The following is a 21,529-nucleotide window of genomic DNA, read 5'->3' on the forward strand; positions in this document are numbered from 1 at the left end:
ATATGTATATATATATATATATATATATATATATATATATATATATATATATATATATATATATATATATATATATATGGTATGGGCATATAGGACGCAGAGAACCCGAGCATGTCGTAAACCAGGCAATAGAAATGGATCTTCCTCGAAAGATACCTAGAGGAAGATCAAAAAATTCATGGATGCTGCGAAGAGAGAACATGGTTCGAAGGCATGGCCTAGGTGACGTTGCCCAGGACAGAAGGACCTACATTTATCAATTTATCATTGATTCATTAATTATTTTTTGACATCTCATCAAAGATGAAGAATTTGGAAGTCTGGGCATTTACGGGGCTTACGACCGTCATAGGCTGGTTTAAGTGATCACTTTACACACGTGTAACATTCACCAATTCTACCCATTATTGACAACCACACTACTCAAATTCTTGGTAGTTCTATATATATGAACCAATTTAGAAACCTTGTTCATGAATCACTAGAACTTTACTAGAGACATCTATTGGTGAGATGTAAAGAAGCTTTTTATTAAGCAGAAACTCTTATATTAGTATGTGAGATCCGAATACTGGATTATAATCACACACATGAGAAACGCCAGAAAATACCATTTTCATTTTTATTATTAAGCTTATAATTTGACCAGATAATTTATTTACAACATTTTGAGTGTGTCCAAATACTTGTTCATAAAATCTGGATTATCTCCAATTACAGGAGTTATTTTCATATTATTTTTTGACATCTCATTAAAGATGAAGAATATGGAATATGGAATATTTCCATATTCTTCTTTATCTTTGATGAGATGTCAAAAAATAATATGAAAATAACTCCTGTAATTGGAGATAATCCAGATTTTGTGAACAAGTATTTGGACACACTCAAAATGTTGTAGATTCATTAATTAGTTATATAATTTTACAGGACATGCGTGGATATGGACGAGTGCACAGAACACGGTATCCGACTGTGTATGGGAGAGTGCCAAAACATTCCCGGCAGCTACCAGTGCGCTTGTCCCAAGGGATACCGCATGGGCACCGACAAGAGGAATTGCATAGGTAATATTTTTCCCAACTTGCCTGGTGTTCCTTCTCAGTTCTCGCTTTGGTCTAGGCGCTCCAATTTGTTATAATTTGTTATTAACACATTTTTTACCACTATGGCAGCGCCATCTGTTGAAAATAACAGCAACACACGCAATACTTGACGATGCTCATGACGTACAGCGTGTTTCTTGATAATTACTAAAATATTGTATACCCACAAGCATTGTGAAATTAAACATGAAAGACATTTGTGCCTTCTCTTTTTCTTCCTTTCCATTTAACCAGAATGAGCCACAGAAACGCGTGGTTGTGCCTAACTAGTTATTAATATAATACAAAATACATTTTACTATTTCACAAAAAAGTGAAATAAAAAAATGTATTTTCAGCATTTCAAATATGTTACTTGAAAACGGTCAGGTCAGGAGTAGGAAATCGGTGTGTATGTATGAGGAGATGTATGAATGTGGAAGAGGCGAAGATTTGTGTGGCATTCTATTCTCTCTGCCTACCCCTATGAGGTAGCATCATGAAGGTTAGTGAGTTAGTTAGCTACAGGGCTTTTTTTCCATGTAACGCAGTGGAACAGTGTTCCGACACCTTTTTTCATGGGTAATATATTTTTTTTAATCTTCAAAATCAATTATACGAAACAATATTTGCGCTTAAGTAATTGGAATCTTCTTCAACCATTATCCGCACTCAAAGGTGCATAGGGCACTGCATCGTATTGACGCAGTGTGATCTTGATCCTTACTTACATGAAGGCAAGTTGATCACTCCTGCGTTTCAAGGACCAGTCCAGGGTAATATTAAATAAATATTAGAGTGTAAAATCATTGATATTTATTTTCATCCTCTTGGGAATTGAACCCGGGACCTCCAGCAGGGTAGCTAAACAAGCTGACCATTACACCACGGAGATGGACGATTAGAAATCAGATATTAGAATCTACATTTATATAATTCGTCAAAATGATTATGTATTTTTTTTTCAACATTTGTAAAACAAAACAATTTAAAGACATACATCAAACAAGCCAATTATATTATTTTTTGATATCTCATCAAAGATGAAGAAGAATATGGAAGTCTGGGCATACGACCGTCATAGGCTGGTTTAAGTGATCACTTTACACATGTGTAACATTCACCAATTCTACCCATTATTGACAACCACACTACTCAAATTCTTGGAAGTTCTATATATATGAATCAATTTAGAAACCTTGTTCATGAATCACTAGAACTTCACTAGAGACATCTATTGGTGAGATGTAAAGAAGCTTTTTATTAAGCAGAAACTCTTATATTAGTATGTGAGATCCGAATCCTGGATTATAATCACACACATGAGAAACGCCAGAAAATACCATTTTCATTTTTATTATTAAGCTTATAATTTGACCAACAGATGTCTCAATTCTTTACATCTCACCAATAGATGTCTCTAGTGAAGTTCTAGAGATTCATGAACAAGGTTTCTAAATTGGTTCATATATATAGAACTTCCAAGAATTTGAGTAGTGTGGTTGTCAATAATGGTTAGAATTGGTGAATGTTACACGTGTGTAAAGTGATCACTTAAACCAGCCTATGACGGTCGTAAGCCCCGTAAATGCCCAGACTTCCATATTCTTCTTCATCTTTGATGAGATATCAAAAAATAATATGAAAATAACTCCTGTAATTGGAGATAATCCAGATTTTGTGAACAAGTATTTGGACACACTCAAAATGTTGTAAGCCAATTATAGTTTACCACAAAAACATAAAGATTAGTACAAAATATTTAGTGTAGATCTAGCAAATTAATTAATGTGTGTGTGTATGTGTGTGATGTTGATTCTAGTAGGGACATACATGCAATGCAGAGAAGCATAGTTTTTAAAGATTCTGAGAGGACAATATGGTCACCATTCAACTTTTCAACACAGATTTTCCGCAATTGAAAATGTCAACTTGGCTAAAACATGAGTTGTACTCACTAGCCGTACGAAACATAGGTGAACTCCGCACATTAGTTAGTTCGAAGGACAGGTACTCTGAATAAATATTATGACGTGTGACGGGGTACGGTAGCCGGGTATATTATATTTTATGTATGATATACATTATGTATGACATGAAGTGAGTTCTGGATTCTTTTTGTTTAAAAAAAAGCCCTGGTTAGCTGGCAGTTTTCAAAAAAAATATAGATGAAGATGAAGAATTGAATGAAGGATTGTTTCAGTCATTTTATGAGACATTTGTGATTTTTTCCAGATATTGACGAATGTGAGTCTGGTGAGCTGGTCTGCGGCAAGGATGAGGTCTGCCAGAACACCAGGGGGGGAGCTCGCTGCAGTTCCATAGCCTGTCCTGCGGGATACAACCGGGATCCGGGAACAAGGCAGTAAGGAATGCTGTTATACCTTGAGATCTTTCTTCCTTGTGATGTGATATATTTGAGGGTATTGTACTACGGACTAAAGCTCTCTATCATAAAGGTTCTTCATCACAAACTAAAATTCTCCATCACTTTCAGATCTCTGTTCCTACAGTAACTATATCTTGAACTTAAATTCCTCATCATAAACTTTAACTCTATCACGAGCTATAAGTCTCTTTCACGAACAGAGATTCATTATCATATATCGCTCACTCCTTTCAAGAACGTCATGAATCAAAAAACTTGATTTTTCAGGAGAAAGTTTCAAAATATAACACAATGTATTAAAAATACATATCAAGCCACTTATTGAACTTTTTACTGTGCAACAGATCTTTTTAGGTAAAACCTGAAGATTTTTTCTCCATTTGAAAAATATTAAGTAGGTATATTTAAAAAAATAATTAAACAATACCTTTTCTTCAAAATGCAAAAACAACCTTTTCTGCCCTATAGTGGGTAAATATTAAGTTAAAACTATGCCGCTTTTGCTAGGATATAGCACATTTTCTGGGCATTCTGAAAACATGCACAACTGAAAATTGACGATTTATGATTTATGACGTTCTTGAAAGGAGTGAGCGATATATACTGTATAAACATATTTATTTGGTACTTTTCAAACTTATTGACATGTTTAGCCTCGTAATGCCGTTTAATGTTATAATTTTTCAAGATAGAAACAGAATCATTGCATATATATTTCATAGTCCATCAAACTTCTCAGTTCTTCTGTTACTCTTCTCTTCTTTAGTCCAACGTTTTGGGTCTTGAAATTGCCAGGATAGTGAAACACTCCCATATATGGGATATTATAGGAACTAAAGAAGGATGAAAGTAGACTGAATGCAGTCGAAATGCGATCTCTCAGAAGAATGTGTAACAAAACGATGTATGATAGATGTGCGAATAGTGAAATAAGGAAGGAATGCAAAGCTGAGATAAGCATTATCGATAAAATTAAGAAAGGTGTGTTGAGATGGTTTGGACATGTAGAACGAATGAGTGAGGAAAGAACGGTAAAACAAATTTATGAGGCGAATGTTAGCGGGAAAAGAAGCAGAGGAAGACCGAGAAAAACATGGCACGATCAGGTATGCCAAATACTTGAAAGTGGTCAGGTTAGGAGTCGTAACAATCGGCGGGTATGTATGAGGAGATGCATGAACGTGGAAGAGGCGAAGAATGTTTGCAAGGACAGAGTGGTGTGGCGCTCTATTCTCTCTGCCTACCCCTGCGGGGAAGTGGCGTGATGGTTAGTTAGTTTTAGTTTTTTTAGCACAATGGAATGTTCTTTTGGTGGTTTTATGTACACTAAAGGACAAAATGTGTGATTTGCTCCGCGGGCCGCAAGAAGACACCCGGCAGGCCGCGGGTTGGCCACCCGTGAACTAGATCCCTCATCATGAACTAAGGGTCTCCGCCATGAACTTATCTTGAACATTGATCTTCTAATTCCAGTCGCTGTCGCCGGCCTCCAGGAACTTGCAGGGTAAATGACTACGCTTGTCTCCATCGTCCAGAGACATATTCCTTCAACTTCATCACGTTTGTCTCCAAACTTTACATACCCGGAGGACCAAGAGCTCAGGTAATCATTTTTTTAGACATCTTCACATAGATGATTCTCCAGTTCTTTGGCAAAGACCGGGGTGTGAGTAACAACACCAAGATGAAGCTTGTCAGGAGGATGTATTTCACTATATAAATGCCCAGACTTCCATATTCTTCTTCATCTTTAGTGAGATGTTAAAAAATAATATGAAGAATATGTTTTACCACAAAGTAAATGCCGAAACAATAATGAAAATTAATATTACATATTTGTTTTCTTTTCCAGGTTGATCTGTTCACAATGAAAGGACCCAACTGGGCGGAAGCCATGTTGAGGTTCCAGCTGCGGTTGGTGGAAGTCAGAGCTCCCCCCGGCGTCGAGACGGCTGACATGGAATGCTTCAAGTAACTATGTTTCACATTCTAATGTTCAAAAATGTACTGGTAACATGGGAGTTGAACCAGGGACCTTCAGCGCTGTAGCCAGTCATCATGGAAATACTCTGTCTGCAGCTGCTCTGAACCAGCGCCTCAGCGCTACAGTGGAACCACTCTCTCAAGATGCCCAGCCAGGATATACGCCTTCTTCCTATGCACAGTTTACCTTCCACTTTACCTTGTATCCGCCTCCGTGGTGTAATGTTTAGCGTGTTAAGCTTCCGCGCTGGAGGCCCCAGGTTCGATTCCCAGGGGGTGTAGAAAATAAATATAAGTGATTTTACATGCTAATATATTTTTTAATACTACCCTGGACTAGTTTCTGAAGCGCATTAGTGATCACCTTGCCTTCATATAAGTAACGATCAAGATACCACTTTGTCAATATTGCCCTATGCACCATTGGGTGCGGATAAGGTTCAGAAGAAGAAGTTACCTTGTAATATAGCACTGTATTCTTCTTCATATTGTGTCACTCCATGTTGAAGGTTGGCAATCATCAAGGCAATATTTACTTTGCCTACAGTTGCTCTAAACAGCATCTCAGCACTCAGTGGACCCACTTTTTCAAGTTGTCAAGCCAGGAAATAAACTCTTTTCCCATGCTGAGTTTACCTTCCACTTTGCCTTGTAATAAAAAACATTTGTTTTTATTTTTACCAAAGTCTACCAACGCATATCTGAACAATGTAAATAACATTTTGACATATAACTTATTATTAAATATTTTAATTTGATGTGATCTTTGCTGTCCAGATTGACACCATCGCCTCAACAAGCGTTGGTATCTCTCGTGAAGCCACTGATGGGACCCCAAGACATCCATCTAGAACTCTCCATGGAGCTGTACCGGCTTGGGAACTTCGAGGGGACTGCAGTTGCCAAAATCTTCATCTACGTCTCTGAATACGAGTTCTAACTGTTCTCCTTATTGTAATCCTATAGTTCTGCCAGCTATTGACTGATATCGTATGACAATCTTCTTCAAATGACTTGCCTCGGATGTTGGCTGATAATATTTGACTACTACTACTACTACTACTACTACTACCATCACGTCTTTTCTCTGCAGGGGTAGGCAGAGAGGATGGAACGTCACACTCTTCTGTCCTGACATACACTCCTTGTTTCCTTCACATCCATACATCTAGTCATACATACCTTACGATAACGCAGACTTTTGACACCGCCAGATTTTAGGTTCTGATTGATCTGATCGTGCCAAGTCTTTTTCGGTCGTCCTCGTTCTGTTTTCCCTCTCACATTCGCCACATATATTTTCTTAGTCATTCCCTCGCTATCCATTCGTTCCACATGTCCATACCACCGTAAAGAACCTTTCCTAATCTTTTCAATTATTCCTCGTTCAGCCTTACATTCCTTATATCTTCGTTGTTAATTCTGTCATACAATGATTTTCCACACATTTGTCTGAGGGAGCGCATTTCAACAGCGTTCACTCTGCTTTCATCCTTTGATTTGATATCAATATTTGACAACCTTCTTCAAACGACTTGGTGTTGGCTGACAGCATGGCTTTAGCCTCTTTCCTGAACAGTTTCTAGACTCTTCTTGTAGTTCTATCTGGATCCTTTTCAAATCAATATAGTCACCTTTTGATAATTCCACGACTTCTATCCATTACAACCTGAGAATCAACTTAGTACTAAGTACTCGTCATTACATAATACTTATTTTTTGACATCTCATCAAAGATGAAGAAGAATATGGAAGTCTGGGTATTTACTATATATATAGACTGCTTTAAGTGTCGCTTTAGTAATCACTTTACACACGCGTAACATTCTCCAATTCTACCCATTATTGACAACCACACTTTTCAAATTCTTGGAAGTTCTATATAAATAATATGAAAATGACTTCTGTAATTGGAGATAATCCAGAATTTGTGAACAAGTATTTGGGCACACTCAAAATGTTGTACATAATACTTTTTTTTATTAATATAGAATGGCGTTGCACATGAAATACATTGCATTTGCCAATATCAAGTTGATGATAAATTAAATTTACCATATAAATTCTTCTTCACCATACTGATCTTTCAGTTACACTTCTTAATATATTATATTACATATCGCTCACTCCTTTCAAGAACGTCATAAATCGAAAAACTTGATTTTTCAGTAGAACGTTTTTAAAGTTTAAAAATATAATACAATGTATTACAAATAAATATCAAGCCACTTATCGAACTTTTTACTATGCAACAGATCTTTTTAGGTAAAACCTGAAGGTTTTTTCTCCATTTGAAAAATATTTAGTACATTTAAAAAAATAATTAAACAATACCTTTTCTTCAAAATGCAAAAACAACACTTTCTGCCCTGTAGCGGGTAAATATTAAGTTAAAATATGATTATTTTGCTGGGGTTTAGTACATTTTCTGGGCATTCCGAAAACATGCACAACTGAAAATCGACGATTTTTGATTTATGACGTTCTTGAAAGGAGTGAGCGATATATAGGCCTCTTCCCCTTCTTTCCATTTCCTCCGGTCGGTTGCTGCTTGCAGCCAGTTTCTACCCCCCACAGCGACTATATCATCGGACCATCTCTTTTGGGGTCTTCCGACACCTCTTGGAGTCCATCTTGTGGGGTCCTGTATTGCAATATGTCCCGCCCATTGGCTTTTAAGCAGTTCTAGTTACACGTTCCTTCTTATTTCTCCTTTTTTTACCCTGAAATACAGTCCTAGCTTCTAGTCATACATGCTGTATAGAATCTCGTTCCTACCCTCCCACACATACAGCTCTAAACATTCTTTTCACATGCCCAAACCGTATTAACACACCTTTTTTATAATATCAGCAATTATCACCTTTCTGATTGCACATCAAAATCTGGCAGAACTGTAAGATTATAAAAAAATACCATAGTTTTAAGTTTATATTAGTTTTAAAATTATTTTGAAATTGGGTATAATTTTTTGATGTTTTTTTTCATTATATATTTGTATTTTAGTATTTGACTGGGGTAAACCATACAGCTACTGGCCACAGAGTGTTTTTGACCACTTATTTTAAGATTCTGTACTGTAAATAACAGTCTTGTATGGGTTAAGGTGTTTAAATGTTGATGAAAGCATTTTCCTTGCGCTTTTTTTTTAAATTTCATTAATTCATTTAACCTTGTCTTGTCTTTTGTCTGCCTCCGTAGTGTAATGGTCAGCACGCTCAGCTACCGTTTTGGAGGTCCCGGGTTCGATTCCCAAGGGGGGTAAAATAAATATAAGTGATTTTTTCACTGTCATATTTATTCAATATTACCCTGGACTGGTACCTGAAGCGAAGGGCTGATCACCTTTCCTTCATGTGTAAATGATCAAGATAACACTGCGTTTATATGACGTAGTGCCCTATGCACCATTGGGGTGCGGATAAGGGTTTTAAACAGTCCCTTTGTGGTAATCTATCCATTTTTGTCAATCAAGTTTTCCTTGACAAATACCACTATTTCTATACTTGGTATTCTTTGGTAAATACCTAATTTTTTGCTTGGTATTCCTTCGGAAATACCACCATTTCTTTACTTGGTATTACTTGGTAAATACCACTGTTCAATTATTTGACTAATTGTTGAGCAAAGTCAGTTGAAATATTTACTGCCATTTACTTTCTCAGTACTTCGCTTTATTTATTATACAATGGACATGTCACTCACTCCTTTCAAAAATGTCACATATCAAAAAAAATATTTTTCAGGAGATCGTTTTTAAAGTTTAAAAATATAATAAAATGTATTAAAAATAAATATCAAGCCACTTATTGAACTTTTTACTGTGCAACAGATCTTTTTAGGTAAAACCTGAATATTTTTTCTCCGTTTGAAAAATATTAAATATATTTAAAAAAATAATTAAACAATATCTTTTCTTCAAAATGCAACAACATCACTTTCTGCCCTCTAGCGGGTAAATATTAAGTTAAAAATATGCCGCTTTTGCTGGGATATGGTACATTTTCTGGGCATTCCGAAAACATGCGCAACTGAAAATTTACGATTTTTTTATAAATGACGTTGTTGAAAGGAGTGAGTGCCGTATCAACGATTGAAACATATCATTAACCCCATCACATGGCCAATCACTATATGCTTTACCCTACACTCCCCTTTAAAAAAATAATGTTTTTTTTTAAATATTTTGTGTCTTCATTGTACAGTTTGTAAATAGGATTTTAAAGCAATAAATTCTTTGGAAAAATTACATTTATTTATTCCACAAAATTGTTAACTAACTGACTAACCATCATCTGCAGGGGTATGCAGAGAGAATAAATACGCCACACCACTGTCTTTGCAAGCATTATTCGCCTCTTCCACATACATGCATCTCCTCATACATACCTGCTGATTATTTCGACTCCTGACCTGACCACGGCACCAAGTATTTATCACTTTATGTACTTTATTATATCAAGTTTTCCTCGGTCTTCCTCTGCCCCTATTTCCAACTACATTCGCTCACTCATTCATTCCACGTACCGTAGAACGGGGTTACTTGAACTTTGATGTGTTACTTGAGCCCAGTACAAAAAAAATATTTAGATTTGTATTTGGTCTACAATAATGAACGTATTGACATGATTCATTGTTTCCCTGACAGGTGACACTTATTGTCACCATACGTTCATTATTACAGACCAAATACAGATTTAAATCTCTTTTTTGTTCAAGTAGTCACGTTCTACGGTAACTAAACTTATCATTCTTAATTTGGTGGTTAAGGTGTATTACAGGCTAGCATTCTATCCTTATTTCACCATTCTAACATCTACCATACGTCGTTTTGCCACACATTCATTTAACAGATCGCATTTTAAATTACAATCATCATCCTTCATCCTTCTTTTGCCAACTCCAAGCTTCACTTCCAAACATTCCCTATTCCCACCTAAGACATTAATCACAACATTTTAGGTGTATCGAAATCCTTATGCATGATCTGAATCCCGGACTATTTCACATACTGGGAAACGTCTGAAAACATGGTATTAAGTATTTTTATGTAGCTTATTAAATCACCAGTTATTTTTATTTTATTACATTTTTATAATCCAACACATGTAGATGGCTGTTGTAAACTCACATATACACAAATATGCATCTATATATATATATATATATATATATATATATATATATATATATATATATATATATATATATATATATATATATATATATATATATATATATATATATATATATATATATATATATATATATATATATATATATATATATATATATATATATATATATATATATATATATATATATATATATATATATATATATATATATATATATATATATATATATATATATATATATATATATATATATATATATATATATTAATATAATATAAGTTAAACACTAGTAAAGCTAATTGAGTTTTATTTCATTACACAGTTGTTTTTATCGACAGGTGAATACTGAGAAACAGTTTTAATTTTATCACCTGTCGATGAAAACACCTGAAGTTTTCGAAACTATGTGTGTAATGAAATAAAACTCAACAAGTGGTATTATACAAGCGTTTTATTTTTCAAATAAAATCAACACGTCATTCCGCAAAAATATTTTTTTTGCATAAATTGTACATATTTATTTAAAAGAACAATTATTGTATAAACAAATTTAAAATATTTTTTACAGAGACCCACCAAGCCGCCTTGTGTGTCTTGTCGGTGGAGTTCTTTTTAAATACATTTTTTTAAAAATCCATTTTAACCTTTTAACACACAAAAAAAAAGAGAGAAAAAATATATATAAATTATTTTACAATTTTCATAGAATTAACTGTTGATCATTTACCCATTCCTTTATTTTGCCTTTGTTCCACATTTTATTTTGACCTCTAACCTCCGTAAATTTTATCAATTTTATGGGCGTAATTTTACCGTCCGGCAGTCCGGTTTTGAAAAATAAAAGCGACTACGACAGTTTAGTGTGATCGAATTTACGGGCAACGTGATCACGCATCGACCAAGAGCTCTGATCCGAAAAAAGATGGACAAAAGCACAAGCCAATCGTCGTTTTAAAACGCTAACTGACGTGCCGGACGGTTAAATTACACGGAATTCCGGGTAGTGGACAAGCGCCCTATCCGTGTCTTTGGACATTTTATCAATAAAAAATATTTTTATGAGGTGCCAGAGAAAAAAAAGTTTGGCCATCCTTTGGGTAACCCTTTGCGTAGGTTTGGTCACACTAGTAGCTTGCAGCCGATTTCCTGTGTCGGTCGCTCGAGCGTGTTCCCACTGCCATAAATCACGGCAGACTGCTGCCTAATGGGGCGCTACCGCGGATGTCCTGCTGCGGTAGCTACGCCGCTGGGTGCCCGCGCCGCCAGCGGCGAGCCGTGCACTACTGAGTAAGTAACATATCACTTTGTAAATGAAAAAACTTGTGTTTTTACCACTTGAGGTTATATTTCATATTATTTATGACATATAAAATGACACTGCGTTTATATGATGCAGTGCCCTATGCACCATTGGGGTGGGGATAAGGGTTTGAAGATGAATGTAGACTAGACAAGGATCTTCTGTTGGAAAAACATCCTAGTCAAAATATGCCATTTTTTAATGTAGATGTTAAAAAAATGATTATTTTTTGACATCTCATCGAAGATGAAGAAGAATATGGAAGTCTGGGCATTTACAGGGCTGAAGACCGTCATAGGCTAGTTTAAGTGATCACTTTACACACGTGTAACATTCACCAATTCTACACATTATTGACACCTACACCACTCAAATTCTCGGAAGTTCTTTATATATGAACCAATTTTGAAACATTGTTCTTGAATCACTAGAACTTCACTAGAGACATCTATTGGTCAGGTGAAAAGAAACTTTTTATTTTGCAGAAACTCTTATATTAGTATGTGAGACCCGCAACCTGGATTAAAATCACATACATGAGAAACGCCAGAAAATATCTTTTTCATTTTTATTACTTAAGCTTATAATTTGACTAGTTAAATTATTTACAACATATGTTTGTATATTTCAGGTTCAGTGCTGCAGAACAGCGTTTATTATTTAATATAATTTTGTACTTAAGTTATACATATTTATATATAAACATATATTAATTTATTTTTTTATTGGACTCTGTCTATCCTCACTAGGTATTTGAAGATACCTGTTCTGAGGTATGCAGGGTATGCTTATTCGTTTTATAATACAGCTTTTTATATATATTTTAATGATAATATAAAAGTGGTAAGACTGAAATAATATGAAGTAATAATTATAAAAAAGAAAGCAAATAGAGAGTTGAACTAAAAGAAAAGTAAAATCTAAAGGAGTAATATTATAAAATAGGATTAGAAAATAGGATTATATAATTATAAAACACTGACACATAGATTAATCACACACAAACTTTTATTTGCTGCTCCAGCTGGGTTCTTCCAATTTTTAGGAGCCATTCTTTTGTGTGCATTTTGAATTTATTTCCAACTGAACATAATATTTATTTTAACGACTAGCTATATTTATTTTAACGACTAGTTTCGGAAGCTACGGATGCGTCCATCTTCTGGTCTGAATATAAACTAAAGCATAAATTTTACTTTTCTTATTTTTTTCTAAAACTACAGTTGTTTTCAAAACTATTCGTTTGTAATGAAATAAAACTCAATTAAAATTATTTCAAAATAATTCCTATAATTGAAGATAATCTAGATTAGTGAATACGTATTTGGACACACTCAAATAATGGAAAACTACATATTGTTATTTTTGTTAAGTGAGTCGACGTATGGGCGTTTGTCCACTACACGGGATTTCACCGTCCGGCAGTCCGGTTTTGAAAAATGAAAACGACTACGACAGTTTAGCGTGATCGAAGTTACGCGCAACGTGTTCACGCACCGATCAAGAGCACCGATCCGAAGAAATATTAATAAAAACACAAGCCAATCCAAGCCAATTATCGTTTTAAAACGCTAACTGACGTGCCGGACGGTAAAATTCCGTGTAATTCCGGGTAGTGGACAAACGTCCTATGTGTGTTTATTTACCTGATTTAAACAATCATGGCTCGCCACTGGTACGAACACACACATTCACACACATACACACATACGCATTTCGCCTAACTACGTGTCATGATATATAAAACAGTACATCACTGATACAACGTCGGATCAAAAATTACAACTGCTTGTATGCCGATGTCCAAATGTCCAAGGACTCACAAACTGGTGGTAGTACGGGTATGCAACCTCGATCACTCTACTCATTACAGCTGACATTTTGCTCACTCATTTCAACAACGTCATATATCAAAAATCGTCAATTTTCAGGTGTGCATGTTTTCAGAAAGCACAGAAAATGTACTATATCCCAGCAAAAGTGGCATATTTTTAATATTTACCAGCTACAGGGCAGAAAGTGTTGTTTTTCTATTTTGATTTTTTTTATATTTTGAAGAAAGGAATTGATTTATTATTTTTTTAAATATACTAAATATTTTTCAAATGGAAAAAAAACCTTCAGGTTTTACATAAAAAGATCTGTTGCTCAGTAAAAAGTTCAATAAGTGGCTTGATATGTATATATTTTTACTATATTTCATTATATTCTTAAACTTTAAAAACGATCTCCTGAAAAATGAAGTTATTTGATATATGACGTTGTTGAAAGGAGTGAGCGATTTATCCATACAAAATGATGAATAGGGAACTGCATCTAAGTGATGCAATGCTAATATGATCGTTTATTATATGAAGGCAAGGTGTTCTGCGCTTCAGATTAAAATCAAAGGTCCAAATAAACATTTATTCAAACCCTTACCGCACCCCAACGGTGCATAGGGCACTGCATTGTATAAACGCAATGTTATCTTAATCGTTAACATATGAAAAAAAGGTGATCAGCCCTCCGCTTCAGGTACCAGTCCAGGGTAATATTGAATAAATAGTGGATTGAAAAAATCGCTTAAATTTATTTGACCCCACGCTGAGAAACTAAACCAGGACCTCCAGTATGGTAGTCAAGCGTGCTGACCATTACGCTACGGAGGCGGACACTATATAATATCAACACGACATTTAAAAAAAATATCATTTGATCGATTTTTTTGTACGTTATATCCAAAGTTAGTTAAATAAAGGTCTATTATATCGAGGTTTCACTGTAATTTATGTATGAATTGTAAAATCTAATACATATTTTTTGAGTTTACTAAGTTGTATTTTATTTTAAAAAAAAACACATTATGCTTAATAAATATATTGTGACAATTGTTTCGCCTAGTTATGGCATTTTCAAACGAATGTGAAGATTAAATGGACTGACGGTCCTTATATACATAACTATACAATTCTAGGTACTTAAGTAATAGTTTTAACATGTCGCTCACTCCTTTTAAGAACGTCATAAATCAAAAATCGACAATTTTCAGTTGTGCATGTTTTCGGAATGCCCAGAAAATGTACTATATCTCAGCAATAGCAGGATATTTTTAACTTTATATTTACCAGCTACAGTGCAGAAAGTGTTGTTTTTTGCATTTTGAAAAAAGGGTATTGTTTCATTATTTTTTGAAATATACTTACTAAATATTTTTCTAATGGAGAAAGAACCTTTAGCTTTTATCTAAAAAGATCTGTTGCACAGTAAAAAGTTCAAAATGTGGTTTGATATTTATTTTTAATACATTGTATTATATTTTTAAACTTTAAAAACGTTCTCCTGAAAAAACAAGTTTTTTGATTTATGACGTTCTTGAAAGGAGTGAGCGATGTGCAGTAACATTTTACGGGAGACAACAATAGTTAATAGGGTTTTTAGGTATGTACACTCATATTTATTTTCTGGGAAAGGAAGAATCTCCATATGATCTTCACATTCGTTTGAATATGCCATAACTAGGCGAAATAATTGTCACAAAAAAATGTGTTTTTTTAAATAAAATACAACTTAGTAGACTCAAAAAAACTGTTTGATTGAACAATTAATAAAAATAAAAATAATAATAAACCATATCCGCTCCCTAGGTGGAGCATATGGAGTCCACAAACTGTCTCCAGGCATTTCTGTCGGCTGCCAGCTCCCTTGCATCCTCCCAAGTCAGATCCGCTTCCCGAAGTTCTGACGAGAACTGCCGACGAATTGTCAGCAGTGGTCGGGAACCTGATGCCTTGTAAAAGAGGCAAGCTTGATGGCGGCTCTCGGGAGGCATGCGGAGTACATGGCCAAGCCAACTGAATCGCCTTTTCTTGACGACAGAAAATATATACATAAATTAAAATGGAGTTCTAGAAATTAAACGCCAAATCCATAAATAAATTTACTGTAATTGTATATTATGTATTTCATACAGCACTTCACAAATTCATTATGACTTTTTATAAAATATATGACTATTTTTTATAAAATAAAATAATAATAATAATAAAACCCTTATCCGCACCCCAATGGTGCATAGGGCACTGTGTCATATAAACGCAGTGTTATCTTGATCGTTTACACATGAAGGAAAGGTGATCAGCCTTCCGCTTCAGGTACCAGTCCAGGGTAATATTGAATAAATATTACAGTGAAAAAATCACTTATATTTTTTTGACCCCCCCTGGGAATCGAACCCGAGTCCTCCAGAACGGTAGCCGAGCGTGCTGGCCATTACACTACGGAGGCGGACATAAAATATATTTTTATAAAATATATGCCACAACTAGACGAAACAACTGTCACAATTTTAATTTCTACGTGTCTTTTAACAATAAAATATAACTTAGTAGACTCAAAAAATCTGTGTTTGATTTAAAATTAATACAAAAATTAAAATGGAGTTCTACAAATTAAACGCCAAATCAATAAATATATTTACTGTAATTGTATATTATTTCTGTAATTGTATAATTTATACATATTTAAAACTTTTTATTTTGCAGAGACCCACCAAGCCACCTTGTGTGTCTTGTCGGTGGAGTTTTTTTTAATACATTTTTTATTGTTTTTAGCGATTTTAACATAATATACACACAAAAAAGAGACAAAAATTAATTGATAAAAATAAAAATAATGATTTTATTTAAATCGTGGTAATCCCGCAGATCCGCGAGATTGAATTTCTCAAGAAAAACCTTCCGAATCCTTGCGAAATCTCGTTTTTTCTCACGCAGGTACGCGCTAGGAGGTACACTGGTACGTTCCCATGTCCTAGATTCCCAGGACTCGCCAAGAGCCGATCCTTGGCGGAGATTGCCGAGGCGAGCCGACCAGCGGGCGAGTCTATACTTGTACGTACGTAGCACTTAAGGGTAGCAAGTTTCAGCAGGGGTGAGGATTGTTGCTAAACAGTGCAACGCAGCCTCCGCGGAAGGGTGACATCTTAGCACGAGCCTGAAAACGCCCTGAAAGGTAAGAAAACTCAAACTTTCCCCATAAAACCCATTCAATTGTCATATATGTATCTTTAAATTAAAAATCCAATTTAATTCAATTTTTAATTATTTATCAGACACTTATATTTGTGAGATAAAAAGATGCTTTTTATTAAACAAAAAATCTTGCATTTGTACGTGAAGTCCGAATCCTGGATTATAATCACATACATCGCTCACTCCTTTCAAAAAGTCATAAATGAAAAAACATGATTTTTCAGGATAACGTTTTTAAAGTTTAAAAATATAACACAATATATTAAAAATAAATATCAAGCCACTTTTTGAACTTTTTACTTTGCAACAGATCTTTTTAGGTAAAATCTGAAGAATTTTTATCCATTTAAAAAATATTTAGTATATTTAAAAAAATAAATAAATAATACCTTTTCTTCAAAATGCAAAAACAATATTTTCTGCCCTGTAGCGGGTAAATATTAAGTTAAAAATATTCCATTTTTTCTGGGATATAGAACATTTTCTGGGCATTCTGAAAACATGCACAACTGAAAATTGATGAATTTTGATTTATGACGTTCTTGAAAGGAGTGAGCGACACGAGAAACGCCATAAAATATCATTTTTCATTATATTATTTCAGCTTATAATTTTACCAGTTAATTAATTTTAAAAAATTGCCACAATATTTATTTATTTACCTACTTTTATTTGATCAAACATATAATTAAAATTACCAAATAAAATATCCTCAAATTTTCCCTTATTTAGGGTATATTTAAAAAAAAAATTAATGCCTTATCAAATCAAAATTCATTAATTTTTTTTCATAAATTATAGACACCCTACGGATGATATTTTAATTTATTTACTAAACCATGTTTTATCATACAAATATGTTTTACCATATAAATACAAATCACAAATTAAAATGAATTTCCTTTGGATTTACCGTATCCAGGGTAAAGTTTACAATAATAAATAATAATTATAAAACCCTTATCCGCACCCCAATGGTGCATAGGGCACTGCATCATATAAACGCAGTGTTATCTTGATCGTTTACACATGAAGGAAAGGTGATCAGCCCTCCGCTTCCGGTACCAGTCCAAGGTAATATTGAATAGATATAAAGTGAAAAGATCACTTATATTTATTTTACCCCCCTTGGGAATCGAACCCGGGACCTCCAGTACGGTAGCCGAGCGTGCTGACCATTACACTACGGAGGCGGGTTTACATTAAAATCCATTAAAATTTTTCACAAACCTAAAAATACAAAATTATAATTGATTAATTTTTTATTATTATTTATCAGACACCCTACGGTTGCTATATTTATTTATTTATTAACTGTTGTTTTATCATACAAATAATTACAAGCTACAAGAAATTTCCTAAATTATTTTCCTCCCCCATTTTCTTACCCGCACATCAGCATCCCGAATAAATTCAACTCCTCCAATGAAAATCTGAAGCGCTGAACTGATTATAATTTTATGAAGCGTATAATTTTTCACCTTGCCTTTATACAAATGGAACGATCAAATTCACATAAAATTCATTTTGACATAGTGCCCTATGCACCATTTGGTGTAGATAAGGGTTAGAAAGAGAAGAAATACACCGCTAATAGACTATACATCGTTTTAAAATTAATTGAATTAATATTGTCAGTAGGGAAATTTGTGCTACGCGGATTGCCTACATTTTTCAGCCAGGCGCAAGACTTTAATTTTTAAAAATTTTGTTTATAATTTAGTTAATTCTTTGGCAATCTGGTATTATAATTGGCAGATGTATTAAGTGTCTCAACATAGATGAAAAAGAGTTTTTTTACATTAAAAAAAATAAAAAGGTAAAATAGCTATATATATATATATATATATCGCTCACTCCTTTCAAGAACGTCATAAATCAAAATACTTGATTTTTCAGGCGAACGTCTTTAAGGTTTAAAAATATAATACAATGTATTAAAAATAATAATTGTCCGCCTCCGTAGTGTAATGGTCAGCACGCTCGGCTACCGTTCTGGAGGTCCCGGGTTCGATTCCCAAGGGGGGTAAAATAAATATAAGTGATTTTTTCACTGTAATATTTATTCAATATTACCATGGACTGGTACCTGAAGCGGAGGGCTGATCACCTTTCCTTCATGTGTAAACGATTAAGATAACACTGCGTTAATATGACACAGTGCCCTATGCACCATTGGGGTGCGGATAAGGGTTTTATTATTTATATATTTATTAAAAATAAATATCAAGCCACTTATTGAACTGTTTACTGTGCAACAGATGTTTTTAGGTAAAACCTGAATGTATTTTCTCCATTTGAAAAATATTTAGTATATTTAAAAAAAAAATATTAAACAATACATTTTCTTCAAAATGCAAAAACAATACTTTCTGCCCTGTAGCGGGTAAGTATTAAGTAAAAAATATGCCACTTTTGCTGGGATATAGTACATTTTCTGGGCATTCCGAAAACATGCACAACTGACAATAGACGATTTTTGATTTATGACGTTCTTGAAAGGAGTGAGCGATATATATAATAAAACCTATAAAACTGAAACTAATGTTCCACGTATATGATCTAATTTAAACTTACGTTAGTTCAAACATTCCTATTTTACTAACTTATTATTCTAGCTCTTAAAATGAAACTTACTATTAACTATAGTTCACTAATTAGTAAAATATTACTCAATAAGTTCGAAGAAACACATGAAAAAATCGAAATGAAAAAGTATTATTTTTTGACATCTCATCAAAGATGAAGAAGAATATGGAAGTCTGGGCATTTACGGGGCTGACGACCGTCATAGGCTGGTTTAAGTGATCACTTTACACACGTGTAACATTCACCAAATCTACCCATTATTGACAACCACACTACTCAAATTCTTCTTTGATGAGATGTCAAAAAATACTATGAAAATAACTCCTGTAATTGGAGATAATCCAGATTTTGGGAACCAGTATTTGGACACTTTCAAAATGTTGAAAGGAAAAGCATTAAAATCGAATATAATGCGGCGTTTTTTTTAAATTACCGAAAGTCCAAGTAACTCTGAACTCTATATACGACTTATGCAACACCACTTATCATAGACCATACTAATGCTCCAACTTATATGAGTTTTATAGTCTATTCATACATGTGAGAGAGTTTACTCTTTATGTTTTTAGTTGCTATTTTTCATTCAAACCCTTATCCGCACCCCAATGGTGCATAGGGCACTGCATCATATAAACGCAGTGTTATCTTGATCGTTAACACATGAAGGAAAGGTGATCAGCCCTCCGCTTCCGGTACCAGTTTAGGGTAATATTGAATAAATATAAGAGTGTAAAAATCACTTACATTTATTTGACCCCCTCTGGGAATCGAACCCGGGACCTCCAGTACGGTAGCCGAGTTAAGTTGCTATAATTTCATTCGGCGTTATTACACGTTTGTTAGAATTTTTTTTATAAAAACTACCCCAAATAAAGAAGTTTTATGTCATCCTACAAACTTATTCTATAACTGAATTACAATACATCTTTTGGTTGTAGCTGAAATCTTTTAGTACGAAACTTTCGGGGATAGATTTACTTTTATTTTAAAAGTTACAAGAAAACTCACTGTGTACTCAGAGTATACTCGTTCAATGCCATTCGTAACATATTAGAGCAAATTATATTGGGTTTATTTTTTATTAACTTCAAATATACCTTTCCAAGAAATTTATATTAATATAAAATAAAAATTTAAAATACTCATCGTTATGAGAATTATAAATTGTAATTTCCGTTGGATAATTGCTTGAATACTCGTGAAAAAACTGTGCGATTCCGTGAACAGAAATTAAATATTTTTTTACATCTAATCAAAGATGAAGAAGAATATGGAAGTCTGGGCGTTTACGGGGCTGACGACCGTCATAGGCAGGTTAAGTGATCACTCTACACACGTGTAACATTCACCAATTTTACCCATTATTGACAACCACACTACTGAAATTCTTGGAACTTCTATATATATTGTTCAAGTTCGAAACGTATTGCTTGAACTGACTAGAATTTCACTAGAGACATCTATGATGAGATGGAACAAGCTGTTTATTGAGCAGGAACACTTTAATTTGTATGTGAGGTTTTATGAACCAATTTCGAAACTTTGTTATTGAATCACTAGAACTTCACTACAGACATCTGTTGGTGATATGAAAAAAAGCATTTTATTGAGCAGAAACTCTTTTATTAGTATGTGAGATTCGAATCCTGGATAGTAATCAAATACATGAGAAACGCCAGAAAATATCATTTTAATTTTTATAAAAAAATATGCATATATATATTTTTGTTTAAATTGATAGCGGTAAAAGTTTTTATTACGATCAAAGAGTTAAAAAAAATATTACTAATGCTTTAAAAATCCCTATCACTGTCAGCGGGGCATGTAAGTCAATTCTAATCTGTGTGCACAATCCACCACCATGTGGACTACAGCCCTATTAGGAAACCATCAGCCATCTCTTCTTCACTAATGTTTTACATAGTAAATACCACTATTTCTTAAAATCTACCGTGACACGTGTTTCGATGCATTCCGCATCATTACGGTGTTTGAAAATGATGCGGAATGCATCGAAACACGTGTCACAGTAG

The 21,529-nt window shown here is 34.0% G+C and overlaps 2 protein-coding genes across 3 annotated transcripts in view; both read left to right on the forward strand.

Annotated features, from left to right (window-relative positions):
- The window catches only part of LOC148312752 (uncharacterized), a 518,102-nt gene that overhangs the window by 46,919 nt on the left and 449,654 nt on the right, over positions 1-21,529 (forward strand). The window contains exons 23-27 of one of the 2 annotated variants that reach the window (XR_015838852.1): positions 931-1,067; positions 3,321-3,450; positions 4,948-5,077; positions 5,327-5,445; positions 6,235-7,217. Coding sequence is in view for 1 of the 2 variants with exons in the window: in XM_088273863.1 (XP_088129989.1) it covers positions 931-1,067; positions 3,321-3,450; positions 4,948-5,077; positions 5,327-5,445; positions 6,235-6,397 (679 nt within the window). In the remaining variant the exon portion in view is untranslated. Of the gene's footprint in view, positions 1-930; positions 1,068-3,320; positions 3,451-4,947; positions 5,078-5,326; positions 5,446-6,234; positions 9,707-21,529 lie in introns of those variants that run through there. The other variant, XM_088273863.1, reaches the window with a different exon arrangement.
- Positions 16,683-21,529, forward strand: part of Gat (sodium- and chloride-dependent GABA transporter) — a 35,740-nt gene continuing 30,893 nt past the window's right edge. The window contains exon 1 of the mRNA XM_088273975.1: positions 16,683-16,887. The gene's annotated coding sequence lies outside the window, so the exon portion shown is untranslated. The remainder of the gene's footprint in view (positions 16,888-21,529) is intronic.

The sequence above is a fragment of the Brachycentrus maculatus genome, unplaced genomic scaffold (assembly GCF_059751285.1).
Source record: "Brachycentrus maculatus isolate JH-2025_06_01 unplaced genomic scaffold, ASM5975128v1 h1tg000033l, whole genome shotgun sequence".
Taxonomy (NCBI): Eukaryota; Metazoa; Arthropoda; class Insecta; order Trichoptera; family Brachycentridae; genus Brachycentrus; species Brachycentrus maculatus.